Source organism: Trichosurus vulpecula, chromosome X (genome assembly GCF_011100635.1).
Source record: "Trichosurus vulpecula isolate mTriVul1 chromosome X, mTriVul1.pri, whole genome shotgun sequence".
Classification (NCBI taxonomy): domain Eukaryota; kingdom Metazoa; phylum Chordata; class Mammalia; order Diprotodontia; family Phalangeridae; genus Trichosurus; species Trichosurus vulpecula.
In genome coordinates, this window is record NC_050582.1 from 39,630,991 (window position 1) to 39,655,856 (window position 24,866).

The window sequence follows — 24,866 nt, forward strand, 5'->3', positions numbered from 1 at the left end:
TCAGAGCCAGAGTTTGAAAGGGGGCTGGTGAAGTGGTTAGGGGACATTTTGTGCGTGACATAGAAATGCCCGGGAGGTGATGGCGGGGACCCAAGACCAGGGCCAGCAAAGACAAGTGAGAATCTGGAGGCACAAGGGTGAGAGTTTGGGTTCCATTAGGAGGAAGATTGTCGTCAAAATGGTGCCCACCCCCAAAAAACAATTTGATGCTTAAAGGGGCCAACTTTCAGCTATCCAGAATGACTTTTCTTCGGGGTTCTGGATAGATGAAGTTTTACTTTTTGAGATAAGGCAGGTTTGGAAACCTGAAACAGGAAAAGCGGGCATCCTTTCCTAGTGCCATGCTTCATTCAGTAAAGCTGCCATTTGCATGGACTTCCTGCCCCTTCTCTGTTCTCTCTCCCCCTCTCTATCTCACAGATAATCAGCCTTTTTTTTTTTTTTACTTAACTGTGCCTTGAGGTCTGGCAGTTTCTAGTGGTCATGCATGGGAGACTCAGAGCCTTTGAAAAGAAAATGCGAAGCCCACGATTTGGGCCAGCACTTTGCTGTTTGGTCAGTCACTTTGACTCTGTGCCTCAGGTTTCTCACTTATGAAAGGGTAGCTTGGTCAGGCTTGGGAGACCCTTCCAGCTCTGAATGGATGATCTTCTGACGGGGTATTTGATAGCCAGCCCAGCTAAGCTGCACATCACCATTGGTGGCTGAGCCAGGGCAGGAGAAATGCCACCCTCAGACTGACTGCAGATGAAGGCCCCATATCCACTTTGGCAGTGCCACTGTGCTGCCATCTTCCTGAAAACCTGTCACTGGGGACCCTGCCTGCTTAGCCTAATTAATCCCTAATCCCACTTCCAGCTCTTGCTACACCCTGAGAAATTAGACTGTACTGCTAATGCTCTCACCCCTCTTCTCCCTCTCTTTCCTCTCCCTCTTCTCTCCCTCTCCTCTCCCCCCTTTCCTCACCTCTCTCTTCCATCTTTCTCCTTCCTTCCTCCCTCCCTTCCTTCCTTCCTTCCTTCTTTACCTCCCTTCCCTCCCTCTCTCCCTCTCTCCCTTCCCTCCCTTCCTCCTTTCCTTCCTTCCTCCCTTCCTTCCTCCCTCCCTCCCTTCTTTCTTTCCTTCCTTCCTTCCTTCACCTCCCCTCCCTCCCTCCCTTCCTCTCTCCCTCCCTCCTTCCCTCCCTCCCTTCCTTCCTTTTTCTCAGCCTGTCTCATTTTCTTTCATTTCATCAGTGCCTTTGGTTTTTACACTAGCCACTTCCAGATATGACATTCCTCCTGACCACACATGGAGTGAACTTTCCCTTGTGCCAAAGAACAAGAGTTAGGCAAAACCAGCCTTGCATCCCCGGCTGCCATCCTGAGGTGGTTTTTCGTGCCTTCCCCACTTGGCCCCGGCCTAACTTCACATTATCTCCCTTCACATACTCTGTATTCCTGCCCAAGTGCAGATGTGCTAGTTGACCTCCCACCTTTTGCACAGGCTGGCCTTTGTGCCGGCCATGCCTGTAGATACTATGGTGGAAAGAACCTTAGGAGCCATTGAGTCCAACTCCTTCATTTTACAGATGAGGACCCTGAGAACCAGAGAGGTTCAGTGACTTGCCCAGAATCCCCTGGCTTGTGAGTGTCCAAACCCGGGTTGGAACCCAAGTCTTTCTTCCAATCCCTCCCCTCCCTTTCTTCAAGTCTGGGCTCCGGTGCCTCTGCCTCCTCCGAGAAGCCTTTCCTCATCTCCGTAGTGGTTGGTTCTCTCTCTGTCTTCAGATGGTTATGTTTCGCTTTCTTTGCTTCCACGCTGTCTCCTCCGATAGACTGTAAGCTTCTTCAGGGCAGGAGATGTTTTTCTCTCCCATGTTGGGTTGGAGCTTCCTGTCCCCAGTGTGGAGCACACTCCACTGAGCATTCTGGGTTGGGGTGGATTGGCCTGACCTCTCCAGCTCTGACCCCTGCTATATCTGACACTGGGTAATGAGCCCTGTTGGAAGCGTCCCCGGGAGGCAGCCTACAGAAGGTGTGGTGTGTACACTCTGAGGCCCAGAGCTCAATGGATGCCATTCCTGATGCTCCTTGTTATCTGAGCCCGCTTCTCCCCTCCTCAGGCTGTTTGGATTATGTCTCCTCGGCACTGACTGGCCCTTCTAAAAATGACAGACCAGTTTTGGAAAAGCGGCTTCTATATAGACCTTTGCAGGAAGCCCAAGAATTCCTTGCCCAGTGCGTTTCTATTGGTTGCCAGCTCCAAAGGGGGAAAGAAAAACCACCCCAGCTTCAGAGCAACCCTCTAGTTGCCCTGAAGACCAGAGGTAGTGAGAGGGACCTGCTGCAGCCTCCGACACTGCCCGTGGCTCCTGCTGGCTTGCTCGCTGGGGGTGAGTTCCCTTGCTGGGACCTGGTGGGCTCGGCTGGCCTGGCTTTATGGACAGGACCATGGCTGAGGCTAGGTCACTCTGGGGTTCTTCTGCTTCATTCAGTGGCTGTTGACAATGACACACTTAGACTGAGGAAGGAGTCACCTGCCTAGCCCCAAACCCAATCCAAGCCCCAAACCCAAGCCTAGCCCCAGCCCAAGCCTAGCCTGAGCCCCCGGCCCAAGCCCATGGCTTTCTGCCTTCCACCCTCTCCTGGGCTAAGCCAGGCCCCAAAGTTTGTGTGGAAATAGGAGGGCGCCAGATGTCCTGTATCAAGTGGAACATGGTAGAAGAATTTGTGGGCTCTGGACCCATGCTGGTGACCTTCCCAGCCCATCTGGACCAGTAGAGCCAAGCTCTCTGCTTTAAGTACTAGGTGTGTTTCTGGAAGGCAGAATGTAACCTGGAATGCTTTTCCTCATTCATCAGGGACAACCTGGTATAGTAGCTAAAGCGTGAGACTTCAAGTCAGGAAGGCCTGGGTTCAAATCTTGCCTTTGATGCTTGCTAAGTGTGACTTTGGGCAAGTCATATCACCTTCTGTGCATCAGGTGGCTCCCTGAAACTTAATCATCGAAAGGTTATGATCTTCATTAAGGATGGAAGCTTCCACGTTGGGAGTTCCTCAGGCTAACAACCAAGCATTTATTGAGAGGCTTCCATGGCAGCAGCACCATGCTGGGCACTGGTGGGGTGAGGGGAGATGCTGAAGACATATAAAATGATTCCTGCCCTGCCTCTGATTCCCCCCACCCAAGAAAAAAGTTCAGTTAGGGAGAAAAGATGAACACACAGCTCACAACAAAGGACAGTAGAATGAAGTCCTGGGTTGTATTGGGTACCTCTAAGGTGCTGTAGGGGAGAAGGGAGGAGGCTGGAATGGGCTGGCCCTGCCACTTAGGAGCTCTGTGAACTTGGGCCAGTCCTTTGCCCTCCCTGGGGCCTTACTGTCTTCCTCGATCAAAGGAGGGAGTTGACCTTGATGGCCTTGCAGGTCCCTTCCAGCTCTGGATCCTGTGATCCTGGTCAGAGGAGGCTTGCTGGAGGCAGACACTTAAGTGCGCCAGGGGACCATCACCCTTAGTGAAAGGGTCTCCAAAACCTGAGGACACTGGAGCTACAGATGAGCTGAGAGCTTGTCTCGCCTGGCCCTCTGTCCTTTTATGAAGGCCGCTCCCCAGAGAGGGGGAGATACCCGTTCAAGGTCATACAGTGAGGAGATGGTGGCGCTGGGACCCCTGGTCCAGTTCCCTTTACTGTATTGTCTCCTGTCTCCTGGATCTGGCAAAGCCAAGCCTTTTGCACTGGGGAATGTATCACTCATTGCTCAGATTTGGCCTTTTTTCCGTCGCCTTGCCAACTTGACTGAGTGGGAAAAAGGGGAGCCATCACTTCTGCCCTTCTTTCTGCCCTTGGGCCTAGTGACCCATTTAGCCCCCCCTCCCCATTCCCCATCTCGGAATGCCAACCAAGCCAGAACTAGATGAGGTAGCCACATTGCTGTGGGTGAGGAGGGGTGAAGGAGCCCCATCTCTCGTGCCTACCTCCTCCCCCCACCTGTCAGAATGGGAGACAGGCAGGACATGGCAGACCTTTTGGAATCTAGCCCAGGCTGTCCCAGGCCTTTGGCATGGCTGGCCAGCAGAGCAAACTAGTGGAAAGGGCCCTGGCTTTGGGGTGCAGAAGACCTTGCTTCAAGCCTGTTTTAATGCCTGTGCTTTCATGGAGCCAGGAGCTTTTCCTTCCCTGGGCCTCAGTGGTCTTTTCTGGCAGTTGGGGGTAGAGGTTGCGGTAACTGACTTCTATGGGCCTTTCCAGCCCTGAGCCTGTGAGTAGGGGGCTGCTGCCAGTATTGGAGAATGGTAGAAGGAAATTGTCCTCAGAAGGGTATAGATCTTGTCTAAAATGAGGAAAGTTGAGCATGTGTTGGTTTTAGAGCACTTTGGTACAAGAGAAAGCGAACAAGGGGAAAGGTGGAAAGGAGCGTTTGGATACATAAGAGCAGGTTCTAAGAGTCTGTTTTTAAGTCCGTTGTTGGCTGAAACTTGAAAAGGTTATAAGGGCAACTAGGTGGTGCAGTGAGTAGAACACCAGGCAGTCAGGAGGCCCTGAGTTCAAATGTGGCCTCAAGACACTTGACACATGTACTAGCTGTGTGACCTTGGGCAAGTCACTTAACCCCAATTGCCCTGCTTTCCCCCTCCAAAAAAAAAGCAAGAAGGTTATATTAATGCTTTGTCTTTTATATTGCTGTCATGTCCCAATGACCACCCCCCCCCCCATGAGCCCACCTACATAACAGAGTATGGCAGCAAAGAAAAACTAACTGATCGGTACCTCTCTCTGGTGTCGTATGCCCCATTTCACACCCATAGCTCACCACCTCTCTTCCAAGAGTCAGGGCATGGCTTCTTCCTGATCTCTTCTTTGGAGGCATGACCGGGCATTATGTTGATCTTTGCTCTCCAGTTACATCTGTATGTTTTTGTGGTCATGATTTCAAGTGTTCCCTTGGCTTTGCTTACTTTGCCCTGCAGAGGTCTTCCCGGGCTCAGCCTGGAAACGGGGCAGGAGAAGATAGAGCTCTGGACTTGAATTCTAACCCAAGAACCTCTGCTGCTTAGTTGCTCCATAGCCTTGGGCGGGTCACTCAAAACCTCTCTGACTCTGCATCCGCCTTCTGAAATGAAGGTTTTGGACTAGTTGGCCTCTGAGCTGAGGTCTCTTCAAGCCCCAGTTCTTCGATCCCTGTGTGTGATCTTGCGCAAGTCACTTTAATCTCTCTGGGCCTCAGTTTCCCTATCTGTAAAAGGAATGGGCTGAACTAGATGGCCTCTGAGTCCCCTTCCACCTCTAAGTCTTTGGTCTTCTGACCTTATGAAATACACTCCCCATAGAAACAATACTTTGCTTTTATGGGCAGATGCATTAAAGCTGTTCCTTGGGTAGGGTGGTTTTTTTGTCCCAGCTCTGGGAGCGGCTGGGAGCTGGAGCGGCAAGCTCAGAAGCCTGGCCCTGGCAAGAGGTGGGGTGGAGGCTCAGTGATGGGCCTGGAAACTGGGGGGAGGGGAGAGAAGAGGAGGGGGCTGGGAACTGGGGGGGGGGGAGGGGAGAGGAGGGGCCTGGGGCTCTGGTGGCGGAATGGGGAGGGAGGGGGATTGAAGGCAGCAGGTGCTTTGGAAGTCATGTGTTTGTGAGGCGGGGACTGATCACAGCAGCTCATTTGGCCCGGCTTGTTAACAAGGAGAGAGGCTCTCCTTTCTCTCATGCCTATTTATTGTTGGGCAGGTTGTCCAAGGACAGGACTATTCCCATTTTGTCATCTTGGGAGCCTCCACCAGTACAAGCTACTTCTCAGAGATCAGCCACGGCCACAAGGGTTCTTTGCGTTTTTTTGCGTTCGCCCCCCCCTGCCCCCCCCCCCAAGGAGTCCCAGTAACACCAATAACTTCTACTTCTCCCCTGCTTTCAGCCTTTGCAAGGCTCCCCCCACCAAGTCCTGGAACAGAAGTAGTGTAAATGTTATTGTCCCCATAGTACACATGAGGAAACTGAGGCTGAGTGAGGGTGGTGACCTTCCTTGTCCAAGGTCATCTCGTTAATAACAAAGACAGTGGCTGCCCCCTGTTGCGTCTAGGCTTTTTGGTGTCCTGGGTCCCCTTGGCCAGCTGGGGAAGCCTACAGAGAGGGACTTGTCAGCATCATATCTTGTTGCCTACATTCATAATGGAAGGAAATGCCAAATTTCAGGTAGAGGTTAGTGACAATAACCTTTTCTCCCCCATCCAAATTCACAGACCCCTCTGCCGGCTTTCTGTGGGCCCCAGGCTCTGAACCCCCAATGGAGGCTTTTAAGGTCTGCAGGGCACTTTGCTACATACTGAGAGGCCCTGGGATGGATAGTCTTGGGCCTAGAGTCACGAAGACCTGGGTTCCAGTCCTACCTCAGATACCTATGAGCTGTATACCCCTAGGTAAGTCACGTACCGCCTGTTTGCCTCAGTTTTCTTCTCCATAAAATGAGGGGGTTGGACTCGATTCCCCTCTGATACTTCTTTTTATCTCAGCCAACCATAGGAGGTTGGGAGGATCTTATTCCCATTTTACAGATGAGATCACTGAGGCTCCATGAGATACAAGGGACTTGTTCAGGGTCTCCCAGCCAGGGAGTTTATACGCTGAGGGACTGGTCCTAATTTGCAGGACAACACTCCCTCTTCTGTACCCCAGAAGTGCCGGTGGGGGGCACTGTGATAAGGAGAGTCAAAAAGGGCAAGGACTTGCGGACACTGCTCAGCTTGTTATCCCAGGTAGCCCCAAGCCCTGAGTCTTGACTTCCCATCCCAGGAAGCCCTAGTGAGCGATCAAGCAATCCAGCAATCTGGTAAAGGATTGAGGATCTCTGCAGTTATTCTTCCTGCCCCAGTGGCAAGCCGACTGTGTTCCCTTAGTTGTTAAAAGGACAAAGAAGCAGACAAAGCTTTCACATTTCCTTAAAATTGAAAAAAATTGTAAAATTGTAAAAAAAAAAATCATAACGAGAGGCAGCATGGCATCACGGATAGAGAACTAGCCTCGTGGCCCAGAAGACCTGGATGGAGACTCGTCCCCTTCTGGCTGTGTGACCCTGGGCAATGGCTCTGGGCAGCTCTCAGACTCTATGGGGCAGATTCACAGAGGGACTGTGCAGTCCCTTTCTCTGGAAACTTAATGTACGTAGAAATAGAAGACCGATTTGAAGAGTTCCTAAGGGTGTAAGAACTCTTTACCAACCCAGAGAGCCCCACAGTCCTAGTGGGTGGCCTGAGGCACATGGAGGCCCAGTTGTAGCCAAGGGCCGAGCCACCACAGCACTCATTCCAGAGTCCCCTCTTCCTCTCTAATACAGTGTAATAAACTAGAACGGTCCAATCAATGTGCAAAATAAAGAGCCCTGAAATAGCCCACCCTCTATTGTAACAAAGTACCCCAGATCCTTTTGTTTTCCTGCCCAATCTCACTGCATTTGAAGTTTTATAGCCTTTAGCTTTGTTTTATGTGTATTATATGTTATATAAGATGCTCCATGTACAGAAAATATTCATGCATATTATTTATTACATTCACAGTCTGGTTCCTCAGCCTTACTTTACTTCAGAAAAAGCTTAATTGATGCCTTTTCTTTTTATATCACAGACCCTCTGTGCTCTTCACCCAAGCATTGAACCCTCCCTTGTTAATAGGAGAAAACAATTAAGCAAAAACAATCATTATGGTGAGAGCGTCTGACAGCATATTCAAAATCTTGCCCCTGTGGTAGCCCTCCCCTCTTTGGGGAGAGAAGGGAAGGCATGTTTCATCATTTAATGAGCTTTAATTTGGACATGTTGAGTTTGAGATGACAGCAGGCCATGCAAGTAGAGATGTCTGACAGTTGGCACTTTGGAACGGAAGAAGTCAAGAGAAACGTTTCAGCTGGAGATAGAGGGTTGGGAGTCATTTGCTTAGAAATGATAATTGAGTCCATGGGACCTGATGAGATCTCAGAGGTATAGAGAGAGAAGAGAAGAGAGTCTCAGCCAGAGCCTTGTGGGAATATCCATGCTAAAAAGAAGGGAGATGGGTCGTGAGCTACTGAGGAAGACTGAGAAAGTAGCAGGGAGGGCCAGAAGAGTCAGTGGCTTGGAACTTGAGAACAATGTCCAGAAGGAAGAAGCTGACATGGGGCGGGGATGGTGAGGGCTGACAAAGGCCATCAGAGTAACCATGAAGATACCATTGGTAACCTTGGTGAGAGCAGGTGTAATAACTTCAGTCTAGGTATTTCTTTAGGTCTGGGCTCTTGCAATGTCACCTATGCAGCCAATTTGGCAATTTCCTTGGGATGTTTGAGGCTATTATCACCAGACCAGACAAACAGCCTGTTCTCAAACAGTCGGAAAGCAGTCACTCTGGCCCGTGGCTCTGGTGGCTCCTGCACACCATCAAAAGACCTTTACCAATAGTTGTTTCTCTCCTTTGAAATCGGGACTTTAAGGAGGTTTAAATAAATGCCCCCTCCTTAATTTAGATGTTGCAAGTAAAGACTGCTCAGTAGACCAGTGGTGGAAGGATTTGAGCAAATAGCTTTGAAAGAAAGAAATATAAACTGTCAAAACCACATGAAAGAAATTTTGACAATCCCTGTTAATCAGTGAAATGAAACTTAAAACAATCCTCTCACACCCATGAAACTAGCAGGGATGGGAAAACTCATTGTTGGAGGGGCTGTGGGAAGACAGGCGTGCTAATTCACAGCTGGTCCAGCTGTGAATTGCTTCAACCGTTCTGGAAAACAATTTGGAATTATGCAAGAAAAATTACTAAATTGTTCATACCCTTTGACTCAGACATTCCAGTACTGGGGACTATCCCCCAGGGAGGTTATTGACAGCGAGAAAATATGTACAAAAATATACATAGCAGCCTTACTTGCCCAGGGACACCCAGTTAGTTAATGGCAGAGCTGGGATTTCAACCCAGTTCTTTCGACTCCAAGTTCATTGCTCTTTCAGCATCGCTCCACATTGATTCTTCTCAGTGCTTGCGGTTAAGAGCATAGAATGGTGAAAGTTTTGTTTTTGCTTTTGGCTTTGCCAAACACAATGCCTGGAACTGAGGATTCACTTACTAAAATGCTGGTTTAATTGGATTTAATTTCCTCAAATTTCATGGCTATTGTAAACATCAGTGCTGTAGGGCTACAGAATCCTGATGTCTATTTTTAGAATCTGTAGTTAGGAAGAGAGGGAGAAAGTTTGCCTGGACAGGGCCCCTGACTTATTCTGGGTTAGCAATGTGGAGCTGGTGGGCAGTAGCGTACATGTTTTAGCTGAGTTCCTGCCAAAGGGATGCGAGGCTTTAGCCGAATTCTCCCCCAGAGGCATGAGAGGGTTTCTGGAGACCAAGAAAAATGGCTTCACTTTGGTGAGCTCCATGCTGGTGGACAGACCCTAGCCCTGCCCATTTCCATATAGACACCTGATACTTTGCAGAGGAGAAAGGAAGAAGAGATTGGTTTTCCTTGGCATATAGAGCTCCCCCAAACGAAGACTGGGGTGGGTGGGGGGAACCTTTGCAAAGAAGATCCCTCATCAAGTTCTGCCTACCAAGATAGGGTGGGACTTCATGATCATTGTGGTTTCTCTTCCCCTAGCTTGAGTTGGAAAAAACTCTGCTAATGCTTGCCTGGAGAATAGAACCGATAGGTGACTTGTTACATGACATTATGACTGTGGACAGGCTCATTCAATAAAGATTTAGTATGTGCTCTTTCATTGTGAAAGATACAAGGGACTTGCTTAAAATCAAACAGATTCTGTGGCAGATCTTCATTTCCTTCCATGCTTTCTCTTGTTCTCTTGCTGCTGTGCCCACCCCTCCCCCCAATCTTCTGCTTTTTTAGGACCACTTTTTTCGTTTGTGTTTTGGCCAGACCCATTTCATTTCACATGTGGACATGGCCAGCTTCTAGCCAATTGGTTCCTACTCAAGTTCCCCAGAGCTCTTTTCCCCACTTAGATGGTGGTATTTTCCTGTGCGCACTCAGTCTGAGGCCCCAGGGACCTCTTGCCCTCTCCCATTAACCCCTGATCCAAATCATCTTGGATCTTCCATTCTTACAGAGAAACAGCATGGTTTAATGGAATCCAGAGATCTGCTTTCCAGTCTCTGCTCAATCACTTATTGGCCTTGTGACCATTGCCTGCTTCCATACTTCTCTGGGCCTCAGTTTCCTCATGGGTAGAATGGGGATGATGATAATAACGATATTTGTACCACCTGCTTCGCAGGGCTTGTTAGTTTCACAGGTCAATGGAAGCGCCAATGCCCATGTTTGACATTACTATTTGAAGGACAGATACCTTTGAGAAGAGTGAATATTTTAAGTATGGAACCTAAGCATTAAGGTCAAAGTCCTGGCATCAGCCATTGAATTTAAGCAAGGGCCCAAGTCCAGGAAGGTGGCTACGGCAAGAATTCAGAGCCCAGACCAGGGACTGAGGAGCAAAGAAAAGGGGTGCCAGGGACAAGGCCTGGGCAGTATGGGGGTGGGGTAGGTCAGGATCTTGGCAAACAGGCCATGTAAGGGGGCAGCAAGCCCATTCCTGTTCTCAGAGCTTGGGAAGCAGGCCTGAACCTGAAGTGGGGGCCTGGCGAGGGGCTGTTCCAGACAACAAAGAGCCCCAAATAAAGAAATGACCCATTAGGATAAAAACAGAAGTGCCAGCCTCTTTTATTGGAAGTGTCACCTCATTTATCTGTTGCTAATTATAAACAGTGACAGCCACATAGGCATGGGAGTCAGTGTGGTACTGTGGCTAGAGTGTCGCATCTGGTGTCAGGAAGCCCTGGGTTTGAATCCCACTTACTAGCTGTGTGACCCTGGGCAAGTCCCTTAACTTCTTTGAGCTTTACGCCCTTCTGTCAAACAGGGATAACAAGAGCACTGCCCTCTCTGGTTCAGATGTTTGTGAAGGACCCTGTGAACTTTAGGGTGCCATACACATGGCGGTGGTTACAATGGCAGTGTAAGCCATGCGCTTGGAGACAGCCAGGGCAGGGAGAGCATTGCCTCTTGTATGCCTGGCGGTTTGGGGGGTGGTTTGTTTTCACCTGCTTTTCATGCTCTGTTCTCATTTCTCTCTGATGCCTGGATGGCCTGCCCCGAGTTATTAGGCAGGCGGGATGGCTGGCAGGCAGGCAGGCAGGCTGGCAGGTCGGGTGAGCTGGCGGGCAGGCCAGCTGCCTCTTTTATTTGGCCCCACAGTATACACTGAGGCTTGCTTCTTGGCTTTTCAAATTGGATTGGCAAGCTGGAAGAGGAGGGCCCTTCCTTCCTTCCTTCCTTCCTTCCTTCCTGCCTGCCTTCCTGCCTTCCTGCCTTCCTGCCTTCCTTCTTTCTTTCCTTCCTTCTTCCCTCTTCCCTCCCTCCCTCCTTCTTCCCTCCCTCCTTTCCTTCTTCCCTTCCGCTATGGCCTGGTAGCTTGAGTCTAGGGAGTCTCACAGTTTGCCTCTGCCTTTTCTTCCCCCTGCAGGTCTTTGATCCTTGTGACCTTTACACAGGCAGCAATTTCTCCAGAGTGCTGAGTACCCTTTTAGCTGTCAACAAAGCCACCGAGGGTAAGGCAGGGAAGGGTGTGTGTGTGTGTGTGTGTGTGTGTGTGTGTGTGTGTGTGTGTGTGTGTGTGTGGCGGGTGTGTGGGTGGGAGGGCTTCTTATTTGTGTCTGCTGTGTCATGGGGATCTCTTGGGTAGCCCATGGACTCCTGATCACCCAAGGAGCCAGCTTGGGCCCAGCTCAAGGTACAATTGGTGGGAACAGTTTTGGTATTAAGATATAAAGGCTGAAACAGATACATTGCAAATGCCTAGGCATCTTTGTGTAGTGTGAAGAACAAGGGCCTGCCTTCTGCCAAATAACCAGATGGGTGGCATTATGGGATGGGGGGGAAGGTAAAGGTCAGTCCCCTTTCTTCTTATGGGTTGCAAATTGAGGACCCAAGTCCTCTTTTTCCGTTAGAGAGACACAGTTTCTTACTGTCTTCTCTTTTGCCACCTCCTTCCTTTTTGGTAAACTCATATTCTGAATCCAGCTCCGGTTACTGGTGAGTGACAGTTCTAGGCTTGGGGTTAGGAAGAAGACTTGGGTTCCAGTTCCTGTCTCTGCTAGCTGCTCACTGGTTTGCTCATCTATAAACCAGAGATAATAATAACACCTTCAAAAACAGAGTTGTTGGGAGGTTCACATGTGATTTTAAGGTATGCAGACTTCGAAAACATCGACTTTCAGCCACTCAGTGAGTGGAAGAAGTATCTGTATATTTCCACAACACCTGGGGACCCTGCAGCCTCGAGGCCACATGTGGCCCTCTAGGTCCTCAAAGGGATTTGTTCTGTGAAATTTGGACTCAGTCAAAGGGCCACACTTGAGAACCTAGAGGGCCACATGCGACCTTGAGGCTGCAGGTTCCCCACCCCTGCCCTAGTCTGTTCTGAGTACTTAATAGAAATTCTAATCATAATAATATCTCATCTGTCTTAACTCATTCTCTGTTGATCTTCAAAGTTGTCCTTTGAGATAGGTGCTGATATTACCAGTATTTTACAGATGGGGAAACTGAGGCTGAAAGTCACACAGCTACCTGGGGCAGGAAACTGGGCCTCGGCAGCCGATCTCCTGCCTCTGAGTCCAGTTCTCTCTCTCCCCAACCATGTTGATTTTCCTAAGAGATAAGCATATGATGATAAACTTTGTGTGGAAAACTTCCCCTTTTAAAAATCATTTAACTCCTTCCAGAATGTAGTAGGATTCTTCATATATACAGGTAATTGGAGGTTGTGTCTATTTAAAGCCCAGTTTTGTAAACAGCTGGGTGGCTGAGGGGGCTAGAGGGCTGGCCTGGGCCTCTGGAAGACCTGGAATTGAAGCCCACCTCTGACCCTTCCTGGTTGGGCCACTTCGGGCAAGCTACTTACAGCTCCCTCAGCCTCAGTTTCTTCATGTGTCACAATAACAGGAGCTCATGTTCCCAAAGCACCTTAAAGTCTGCAAAACAGTTTCCATAGATGATCTCTTTTAGCCCTCACAGTGATCCTCTGAGGTAGTTGCTATTATTGGACCCATTTTACAGATCTGCAACCCGAGGCTCAGAGAGGTAAAGTGATTTGCCCCAGGGTCACACAATAGTGTGTCTGTAAAGAAGAATCTGAACCCAGGTCTTCTTGACCAAAGTCCAGCATGGCAGCCACGATGTAACCTTGTTTCATTTACCTCTAAGGCCTTAGTTTCTTCTTTTGTACAAAGGAGGGATTGGACTCCATGATGTGAAGTTCCCTTTTAGCTCAAGATTTGGGATTCTGTGTGTGAATGCAGGCAAGTTACGTCCTCTATCTGGACCTCAGTTTCCTCATTTGTAAAATGAAGGGTTTGGATTAAGAGACCCTTAAGGTTCCTTTGAGTTCAAGATCCATGACCCTGTGGAGTCTCTCATGGGATGAATAATATCACCAGCCTCTTGTTATGAGCCTCAAATGAGGTCGTGGATGCTTGGCCAAGCTTCAAGCACTGTAAGAATGTCACCTCCTGTTATTGGCTAGTTTGATTCAGCTGCTATTCACTAAGTGCCTACTGTATTTCTGTTTCTGACTGAGGAGGGATCCTGAGGTTAAGGCATGGGTCCTGGCCTCAAGGAGCTTCCGGGTTGGGCAGTTCTTCCTCTGCCCCTGGAGCTCTTAGGGTCTTGGGAAGACCAGCCAGACACCCAGATGACCATCTGAAAGTAATGGGAGAGCTGACCTCTCAGTGGACGTCCCAGTTTCAGGGTTCAGGAGGCCTTGGCACCATTGACAGTGACAACATTCAATGCGAAAGGGCCCATCAGAAGCCGTCTTGGTTGTTTTTCTTCAGCCTAAGATATCATTGGAAGGCTTGGAGCAGAAAGCTCAGCTAATTTCGGGAACTATCCATGACAAGCCTCCCTTGGGGGCCACACAAATGATACCCTCTCTTGCCAAACTCTCTGGGCCAGTTTTCTAGGCCCTTCCTTGCCATCGCTGTTTCTAAGAATACAATGAGGTGAACGTTAAGACCCACAGCCTCAGGGAAGTTACTTGGCTACTGAACTCATCTCCTAGGGAATGCTGGGCCGCTGGGTCCGCCAGGCCCTTTCTAGCAGAGCAGAGGGGGGGCAGAGCACCCTCATTTGAATCTGTCCCAAGGCCAGCCCCCCACCTTCTGCACACGGTTCAGCTGGGATGGCAGGGGCACAAAGTAGCCTTGCTTTCAAGTTTCAGGAGGTTTGGGGGAAGAGCAGATCTTGCATTGACCTGATGGGGGTTTTAATGGATAATCACTCATTCAGTGGCTGCCAGACCCACACACGCACACATACACATAGTCACTCATGCACACTTCTCTCTCTCTCTCTCTCTCTCTCTCTCTTTCTCTCTCTCTCTCTTCCCTCCCCACCCCCATTCTCTCTCTTTGAATCTCCGAGTCTCTTTAGCTCTCCCAGTGGAAGGGGAACATTGTAAACCATGCAAGCCACATAGTGTCTTACATATGGATAAGAGGGAAAATGACTTGGTGAAGGGCAAAAAAGAGAAAAATCTAAAGAGAAATTGGAAATATTTCTCAAAGAAGTAGTTGCTTATAATAATAATAATAATAATTAATAATAAAACTTTCTAGAGTGCTTTAGGTTTGGCAAAGTGCTTTACATATATTACCTCATCTAAGCCTCATAATAACGCTGGGGCATAATACCCATTTTACAGCAGAGTACTTTGAGGCTCAGAGAGGCAGCCTGCCTTCCTCCACAATCACTCACCTAGTAAGTTTCAGACACAGGATTTGGACCCAAGTCTTCCTGGCTCCAGGTCCTTTTTCACACTGTCTCCCACTCACAATATGTACTTGGGTGCCAGGTTACTTCTTCCTTAACCCTCCTGGGTGACAGAACAGGGTGTTAGGCCTGGACAGTGGGGAGGAGCTGTCAGGATGTGGCTCTGAGGGAAACGTGGCTGTGCAGTGTTTGGCCTTACAAGGGAAATGTGGCTGAGATGTTTGGGAAGGAGACAGGACGTGGGGAAGCATTGGTTGCTCAGGACATGGTCACAGCTCCGAGCCAGCTTGCCATTCATTGATAAGTGACTTCCTGTTACGGGGAAAGATTCGGGGTCCTAGGCCTTGGAGTTGAATCCTAGTTCTTTTACTTCTGCTGTGACCTTGGGTGAGTCTGTTCCTCTCTTGGGGTTTGAGCTTCCTCTTTTAAAGGATGAGATCGGATTACACCACTCTCCTTTCCCTCCCTGCTTTAGCTATTCTGTATTCTGTGTTGTCATATAATGAACTGAGTTGTAGATGAGACTTCGATCTCTGCCTCTCTTGATCCCACAGATCACCAGGTTACAGAAGGACCATGCCAACCTTTTTCTTCCATTAGTGCTGTTTCCAGTTCCCAGATAAACGCCCCAGGAGCAGTTTCTAACTCAGCACCGGTGCTAAGAAGGCATTCAAAGGCAGCGGTATGTATTATACTTGGGGCAAGTCACATGAAAGGCACCCTTAGCTGCATGGGGCAGAGGGTATGGGAGGGGGCAGGCAGAGACTGTGGGATACCAGTGTGAGGCTGCTTATGGGGAGGCTACTGTCAAGAATGGTGGGTGGGAACAAAATTCACCCCAGCCTGCTGAAGGCCTGCAAGTGTTGTCAGCAACTTCAGAATTTAGTGCCTTGGGGTAAAGCCCCAGTTGTCCTGCCTTAGTTGCAATTCTGCTCTTTGCTGCTCTGCCAGGTTCTCTCTGTTTCCTTGCTAAGTATGTTCCAGTTGGAAATCTCAGTCTGTGGTGGCATCCTCAGCCGAACTCTGCTCCTTCTTCCCAGTTAGAGAATCTTTTAGGTGGGAGAGAAACTTCCCAGCTGCCCCTGTTCCACAGTGGAAACAGGGCAGAAGTTTCCAGGTGCATTCTGTCACCTGGCCAGATTATATCTGAGTTTGCTGCTCTCCCCTGGGGGTGGAGCGGGGCATGGTCCTCAAAGCTGGTATTCTTAGCTTCACACATAATATTTGGGTATTTTTTTGAAGGAGGAAGGCATGGGAATTGGGGTTAAGTGACTTGCCCAACATCACACAGCTAGTAAGTGTGTCAAGTGTCTGAGGCTGGATTTGAACTCAGGTCCTCCTGACTCCAGGGCTGGTGCTCTACTCACTGCACCACCTAGTTCCTCCAGCTTCACAAATAATATAACACAGCCAGGAGAGTGCTGGACTTGGAGGCAAGAGGGCTCTGGCTTTCAGATTGCTCCCCCGTCACTCTGGGGCCCTGGGCAAGGCATTTCATCTCTGGGCCTCAACTTTCTCATTTGGAAAATGGAGATGACGATAATAGTCCTGACCTCCCACTCTGAAAAAGTAGTGAGAGTATCTTCCAAATCTTAAAGACTGGTGGCGGTACAATGGGAGGAGAGCTGGCTCTGGAGTCAGGGGTCCTGGGTTCAGATCCTGCTTCTGCTGGATTTTCCAAAACATTTCACCTCCACCGGCTGGCCTTGATTTGTTCATTGGCCTTTGTGGTCTCTGCCAGCTCTGGATAAGGCCGTTCTTTTCCTTTGGAATTATCCCCTCTCCCCCTCTTCCTTGAGCTGTAGCTTTTTTCTTTTAACCTTGTGGTCCACAAACCCAGAGAGGCTTTCTCTTAGAAAGCATTAGTCTGCCTTTCCCTCGGTGCCCTCCAAATACCACCACCAGCAAATCACTTTAAAGCACTACAGAGCACGCCCTCCAACCCACTTCAGTGACCAATGGGATTGGCTTCCTGGCTTCCTCCCATGTCTGTTCCAGTGACCTGGAAGGGATCCCAGGCAGCTTGGCCTTGGTCATCCATTGGGGGAGGTTGGGCTGTTGCTGCTTTTTTTGGTTCTTGCTCTCCTTTTTGCTTTGACGATCCCTGAACTGGCCGTATGTCCTTTTGTACCAGGAGATGACTGAAAATGGGAACCACCAGTTGGTAGTAAAGGCAAGATTCAACTTTAAGCAGACCAACGAAGATGAGCTCTCAGTCTGCAAGGGCGACATCATTTACGTCACTCGAGTAGAAGAAGGTGGCTGGTGGGAAGGCACGCTCAATGGGAAAACCGGCTGGTTTCCTAGTAATTATGTCAGAGAAATTAAGCCTAATGGTAAGTAAAGCTTGATAGAGCTTTCTGACAGGGAGACTCACTGCTGCTTTCTTAAGCATTTACATTTTTTTAAACATCGTTGGCATATCCCAATAACCCTCTTTGGAACAGTCTCTTATAACAAGGAAGAAAATCAGACAAGGCAAAGTGACACATAGAACCATGTATGACAGTGTAGGCAGCATTCTGTATCCATAGTCCACTACCTCTCTATTGAGAGGAGGCAAGTATGTTTCACCATCAGTCCTTTGGTCATTACGTTCTTCTGAATTCTTATGCTTTTGAGGTCATTATGTATATTGTTCTCTTCTTAACTTTCCTACCAAAGGTTTTTTTGTGGGCATCGCTGGCCCACAGCAAATTTGTGGACGACCATGCCTCTTTTTAACAAAGGCAGCTTAATAATAGAGCAAAGAAGGCTAGCAAAGCCTCTCATTTGGGTTTTCTATGCCAAGCTGGGCTTTAGGAACATCAAGGCTGCAGGGAACACAGAGAAAGCAATGGCTCCACCTTAAGTTGGTCCCTTCGGTCTGCCTGGCGACTGAAGCACATGCAGCCTGTCAGCGCCTGCCCAGTGGTGCCTGCCTGCTGACCTCAGCCTCTTGGGATGGCAGAGTGGGATAAGCAGATATGTCTAGAGGTCTTAGGCTAACTTCCTTGTTTGGCCAGGGGCTCTTAAGGAGGCCTCAAGAACAAATGCCTCATCGATGTGTCAGAGAGAATGGAATCGTGTGTCTGGAGTGGCCCAGACCAAGGGGTCATCTGGCCCATCTGGGTGACCCTGCTCGGTGATCATCTCAGGCAAATGGTCTTCCTAACTGCCCCCAGAGAAAAGCAGGCATCTGAGCCCTCTTTCAACCATACTTTGTGATCCCTCCTGTCATATAGCCAGCCCCTGTCCTTGTGATCCTTAGCCCCCTCTCGACATTCCTTTTGCTTCCTGGAGACTGTCACCAAGTAGCTCTCTGCGGTGCTAATCTAGCCAGGACCTGCTTCAAAACAAGGGGCTACAGGCAACTGCTTCCAGGCCCACACCAGTTAGGGATGCACATTTAAATGGCCCACTCCCCTGGGCTTTCGAAGCAGGAGCCTTTTGGGAATATTCAGTCTCCCCACAGCTTTTCAGACATAAATCTGTGGCACTAAGTGAGGTGTGCCTGTGATATGGTATTTATTTACTGGCACTAACTTTTTTTTCTACAGGCATAGTGAGTTGGAGAGGGGCTGCTTTGGAGTCAGGAAGACCTGAGGTCAAATCTTGTCTCTGACTTGCATTGGCTGTGTGACCTTGGGCAAGTCACTTAACCTCCTAGTGCTCCAGTGTCAATTAACTCTCTCTTAAGACTCTAAGTGGTTGCTGAGCTGCCACTCCACTTCAGTGGGGGAGTTCCTGGCCCTGAAGTCAATCATAGGTTCAGACGTAAAAAGCTCCCCAAAGTTTGGACCCTGTATCTGTAGACTTCTTGGTATTTTTCCCATTTCTGCGTTTTTTGAGCCTTTGGAAGGAATAATCCTCAGCATGTACTTTGTTTTTTGTTTTTTTTTCCTCTTTTATTTTTTAAAAAACTATTTTATTTTTTCCCAATTACATGTAGAGACAATTTTTAAGTCATTTTAAAAAAAATTGTGAGTTCCAAATTTTCTTCCTTCCTGTCTTACCTCCCTGCTCCCTGAGATAGTGAGCAATTTGATGTAAGTTATACATTTGTGATCATGCAAAACACATTTCCATATTAGTTGTGCTGCAAAAGAAGACACAGACCAAAAGAAAAAAAACCCCCAAAATAAAGTGCTTCAATCTACATTCAGACTGCATTAGTTCTTTCTCTGGAAGTGAATAGCATTTTGAGTCATGAGTCCCTTGGAATTGTCTTGAATCATTGCATTGCTGAGAAGAGCTAAGCCTGTTGCAATTGATTGTCACACAATGCTGCTGATACTGTGTACAGTGTTCGCCTGGTTCAGCTCACTTCACTTTGCATCAGTTCGTATAAGTCTTTCGAAGTTTTTCTGAAATCAGCCTTTAGCATGTACTTTGGCAGATTGTTCAGAGTGTGGAGCTGGGCTCGATCAGCTCATCGCTAAACGTTTATTAAGTGCCACGTGTGCCAGGCACTGTGCTAAGTGCAGGGGTCCAGTTTGGGAACACACTGGTGTGGGACAGAGACCTCTCTGGGGCCTTCCCCCGGGGCCTCAGCTCCTTCCTCCCAAGGACTGTCACCTTGTTTATTGCTGACCCTGCGTCCTGGACCCCTACCCCCTTTCTCGCTAGCTTCCTGAATAATTCATAAATAATAATAATAAGGAGGAGAATATATGCTGATAGAATTATGGTGGGGATGATAGTATAGTGATAATGAGGATGAGGATGATGCTAATGAGAGCTCACATTTCATGAGGACTTTCAGGTTCACCAAGGGTTTTACAAGCGTTACCTTCATTTGCTTTGAATCTGAACCCAGTTCAGAACTCACCGAGGGTGGTCTCTAAGCCACACTGTGTCTGTCATTCAGAGACCAGCCTAGCTAAGCCCAGAGAGCTTCTGCAGCAGCTCGGCCATGGCATGAGGAGTTTTTCATCCCTAGCAACTATCCTTGTGTAACAGAATGGAAGGGTTACGGTCTGTTGGGTTGGAGCGTCATGTACCCATAATGATGTAATCTCAGATTCCCAAAGCGTTACGATTAGGTATGATGTTCTCTTGTTTCCACCGCAGGCATGCTGCAGCAAAGTTAGTCATTCAGAGAGGCAATTAAAGGGTGGAAGTGAAACTGGAAGGAAATCCCTAGTGGAGTGCCACAAGGCTCTGTTCTGTCCAGCATTATCAATGGACCAGTCTAATGAGATGGAATTGAATAGGGATAATGTTAGACATGGGCCCCGGGTTTGGAGGACTGTATATTCAATATGAGTTAATGATGTGACGTGGCCACCAGAGGCTACATTAACAGAGGGATAGTGTCCACAGTGAGAGAGGTGATAGTCCTACTCTACACCTCCTTGGCCAGGCCACTGGGTTCAGTTCTGGGTGCCATATTCTAGGAAGAGCAGGGACCAAGTGGTGTTTAGAAGGTGCATGGAGTGATGGATTGAGTACTGCTTTTGGAGTTAGGAAGCTCTGGGTTCAAATCCTGCCTCAGACACTAGCTATATGGCCCTGGGCCCTGAGACGGTCTCTGATACCCTAACTCTGATATTTTGGGATTTCCTGAGTTCGCTGCCAAGAACCCAAGGTCGTGAAGCCTTGTCCAAAGGTGTCTGGAGATAACTTGCCAAGCACATCATTGGAGTACCCCAAGCCCCTGATTGGTTGGCACTGGGGAGTGGGTGATGCTGGTTACCTAGAGAGTCAGTGCCCAGGCTAAGGACTTACTTCTGGTCATAGCGATGGTGTGTGTCGGGGTAGAACTCAAAGCCAGTTCTCTGTCCACTTCCCCCCACTGCCTCTCCATTACTGATGATGGCAGCAACAGCGGAAGAGTAATGTCCATCGTCCTGCTCCTTTAAGGGTTCTAAAATACTCTCCAGAGCATTTGAGCCCAATCAGACACCCTCAACGTGAAAGAGATCGAATGTAATCTCTCTGACTTTGAGGAAGCCTTTAGTGTGGCTAAGGTTCCCATCATCCACGTGCTGCCTTGATGGGCCCCGTTGGCCCAGAAGTTCTGGCACCTTTGGTTTTCTTTTAGCTGGAGGCTCAATTCAGAGAAGCCATTTGTCAGAGGTGAACAAGGAGCCATCTTACCTGACAGACGTTTCTGAAGCACCTAGCATGTGTCAGGAAATTGTATGAGATCCTCGAGCTACAGAAACAAACAAACAAAGCATCCCTTGCCCTGAGAAGCTTACCTTCTGCCAGCTATGATCCTGGCATCCATAGGTCAAGGTCATCGCAAACTGGAAAGCACTGATTCCCCATTACTGGGGGCCGTATTGCCCACCTCCTTCCCACAAGAACCTCAGAATTTGCCGCCTGGATCCCTGCTAGACTCTAGGTCTAGGTGAGGCCCGAACCAGGCCCCCCACCTGCCTTCCATAAGGCCAGTCCTGCCTTCTGCTGTTAGAATGGAAACTCCTCAAGGGGAGAGACTTTTCTTTTCATTTGTATTTGTACCCCTAGCTCTTAGCACAGTGCCTGGTGTGCAGTAAGTGCTTAATAAATGCACACTCTATCTATCTTTATCTCTATCTCTCTTCTTCTCTCTACCAATCTATCTCTCTATAGAAACGTTAGTTACCATTATTACTTAGCGCTACCCTTTAGATGTCTTGGTCTTTTCTTGAATAATAACCAGAGGGTGATAATATCCTCTGTGCTACATTCGCCAAGTCTGGTGCCAGGATTTCGCAGTGATATTGATCTGTTATAAAATTGCTGCTGTCTCTTGCCATCCCCTCGGAGGCCTTAGGTAGGTGGTTTCACGTGAATACTTGGCATGCCAGGTTGTCCTGGTCTTCTCTCTCTCCTTCCCCATGTTGCAGAAGCTTCATTTGTAAGCTCCGGACTTTTTCAGGAAATGCCAATGATGGGGGGGGCAGGGCGGGAGAGGAAAGGGCGATGAGAATTCCACTGGGGGAAAGGACTGGTTTGTCGAATTTTGTGAGATGTTCGAGTGACATCAGTGCTGAAGCATGTCCTCCAAGGTGAATGAATGGCCTGTTCTGTGAGTGAGGGAATGAGGCCCTGCAGTGTTTCTGAGGGCCCCGGCAGTAAATGCAAGGATTGTTTGTAAAGGCTATTGGAATATAATTGCATTTGAGCTGTTTTTGGCTGGTAGGTACTCAGTCATCCCCATTGACTGGTAGCGGATGGCTGTACAGGGCAGGCCTGTGCCCAGTTTAGCGACATGCAGGTGTCAAGACGGCGGCTGCACTGGAGAATCACTGTGATCTGATGCCCCCCCTCCCATGTCCCCTCTCCCTTAGCCTTGGTCTCAGCCTGAGGAGAAGAGTGTGCTGGTCAAGTGGGTGCTCAGTGGCTGGGCCAAAGGGGAAGGAGAGGAGTGATAGGGAAAGAGGGGGAGGAGGGAGTGCCCGTCTGACCCCAACATTTGTTGTTACTCTGTAGCTTTGGGTTTAAGAGGTTACCACCTGCTGGGCTTGCCATCTGGGGCCTTCGGTTCAGCTCAGCAGCTTTTCTCTAAGTTCATGCTGAGCACAGTGCTAGGCACCATGGCGGGGATAGCTCCCCCCACCCCAGCTACCCATTCAGTGAGCATTTCTGAAGCCCCTTACTGGGCACAGAGCACTGTGTTTGGTTCTGGCCGAGGTACGGTGGGGGAGAGGGAATAAAAAGCTGAGTTCCCATGAGCCCCCCACCCCTAGGGAGCTACCAGTGATAACCACTCACGTTTCCATAGTGATTTCTTCCCAATAACTCTTGTAAGGTAGGTAATACAAGGATTATTATCCCCATTTTACAGGTGAGGAAACTGAGGCTCAGAGAAGTGTCAAAGGCAGGATTTGAATCCCAATTAAGCCTAGTGCTATATCCATTAGGCATCACTGCCTCTTAAAATCACAGTAGTGGTATAAGACAACAGTGTAGACAACTACAAGACAAAATCATGTCTCCTACTGAATGCTAAGTGCAGTATGAAGTTTGAGGGGGAGAGGTCACTCCTTCCTACTGTGTTTATGGCCAGGGGATGGGGACTGGCTGAAGAGTTATGGGAGAGAGCCTCAACAAGTGCCTGACACATAGTGAGTGGCTTATGGCCTGACGCATAGTGGGTCAGTGCCCAAGAAATCCCTCTTGAATTCTTTGTCGTCCCCAACCTCCTGCCAGCCTCCAGCCTCTAAGCCCACTCCCCTGAACAAAACCAGTGAGGCCCTGGCTAGGACTGGCTGGCTTCAGGGGCCATATCTTTCTGAGTATCATGTTGCTCAGAGATACTGTGGCTCAGTGGGTAGAATACTGGGTCTGGAGTCAGGAAACTCTGGGTTTGAGTCTTGTTTCTGTGAGATTCTGACAACTCACTTTAGCTCCCTGGACCTCAGTTTTCTCATCTGTAAAATGGAAATAATACTTGTGGCACCTGCCTCATAAGGTTATTGTGAGGATCGACGGAGGGAAATCTTATAGCACTTCGAAGTTGTTATTGCTATGTTCTTATGACCCTTCCATGTGGGAAATGTCCTTGTGTTTCCTTGTGATGTGTGAGCGTACCCCCAGAGGAGCCTCGACGGTTAAGTCTCCTCCCTTTGACTGACACTCTAGGTCCTTTCTAGGGGCCTCCAATCAGGAACCCAGATCCTGCTGCTGCCTTGCAGTGGGTAACCCCATAAGCCTGGGAGTGTCACCTCTGAAGGGCTCAGCACAGCAGATGCTGTCCTCCCCGCTGGGCTGATGAATGTGCAAATCCTTCCTTTGTGTCTATTAAAAAGGAGCAACCCCCTTCCCCCCTTCCCAACCCCAGGCTACAGGTCTTTGTACCTCCTAGTGGGGCACATTTTTCCTCCTAGGATCCTGGCCTTTTTGGAGAGGCCTCTAGGAATAGGGCTTGGGCTCCCACCGAGGCCTTTGTCTGGAAACTGCTCCGGCCTCCCAGCCATGGCCCTCCCTCTTCTCTGCCCAGGCACGAGGAGACGCCATCCAGAATATTATAGATTGATTTCTTGAGCCCTTTGGGCTCGTTAAGAGGTGCCTCCAGCCCCCTGCCACACACACACACCTTGAATCGTGTTCTAAGTGCCAAAGATTCTTAAGTAGGCAGTAAAATATACAGATAGCTTCAGTATGTAGGAGAATTGGTGTGAAATGGTTGGCGCGAATTTTCCAAATTGCACACTTTCTCAATTCCTACCGAGCTGGATTAATTAACATATTATTAGCATTATTAATAGCTGGCATTTCTATGGGCCTTTATGCTTTGCAAAGCGCTTTGTGCTATTATTATCCCTGTTTTACAGATGATGATGATGGTGATGATGAAAGCTGACATTTATATGGGGACACACTCGGGAAAGAAATGGCAAACTACTCCAGTATCTTTGCCAAGAAAACCCCATGGACACCATGGTCCACAGGGTCACATCAGACATGACTGAAAGACAGAACAATATACAGCACTTACTAAGGGCCAAATGCTTTGCAATTATTACCTTGTTTGAGCCTCACAGCAACCCTGGGAGAGAAATGCCCTTATGATCCCCATGAGGCAAAGAGGGTGAAGTGACTTGCTCAGGGTCACACAGCTCGGAAGTGTCTGAGGTCGGATTTGAACTCAGGTCTTCTTGACCCCAGGCCTGGCCTCTATCCACTCCCATTTAGCTGCCCCATATTTTGGTATCAGTCAGGAGTGAATACGGGATTTGTTTTCTTATGGATTAGGTTTCCTCCATCTACTTTCCAGCAGGGAGGAAAAAAGATAGTGATATAAAGGCCTGGCCAGGATTTTGCAGTATAGTGAGAGGCAGCTTTGGGAAAGGCTTTCTGGAGAAGATGGGATTTGGGTTGGACCTTAAAGGAAGCCAGGGAGGTCAGGAGTCTGAGGGATCCAGGCCTGGGAGCCTGCCAGAGAGGAGCCTCAATAAATGCTAGCTGAATGAACTAATTGAAAGGCAGATGATGTGGGGCTGGACTGTGGGAGGCCCTTATCCCAGGAGCAGCCAGGCTAAGTTGGGGCAGGCTCATTCCCATGCTGGCCCAAGGGTGATGAATTTGTACAATTCACAGCCACTCTTAGACACTCTACTGCTTGGTGGAGGGGTTTCTACTCTGCCCTCCTGCTTGTTGATGTGTGGCCGTGAT

General features: G+C 48.9%; 1 protein-coding gene across 6 annotated transcripts in view; it reads left to right on the forward strand.

Moving 5' to 3' along the window:
• ARHGEF6 (Rac/Cdc42 guanine nucleotide exchange factor 6) overlaps nt 1-24,866 on the forward strand; it is a 116,719-nt gene that overhangs the window by 12,566 nt on the left and 79,287 nt on the right. For all 6 annotated transcript variants that reach the window (XM_036739974.1, XM_036739975.1, XM_036739978.1 and 3 more), the window contains 3 exons: nt 11,470-11,554; nt 15,332-15,459; nt 16,912-17,113. In XM_036739974.1, coding sequence (XP_036595869.1) covers nt 11,470-11,554; nt 15,332-15,459; nt 16,912-17,113 — 415 coding nt within the window. The remainder of the gene's footprint in view (nt 1-11,469; nt 11,555-15,331; nt 15,460-16,911; nt 17,114-24,866) is intronic.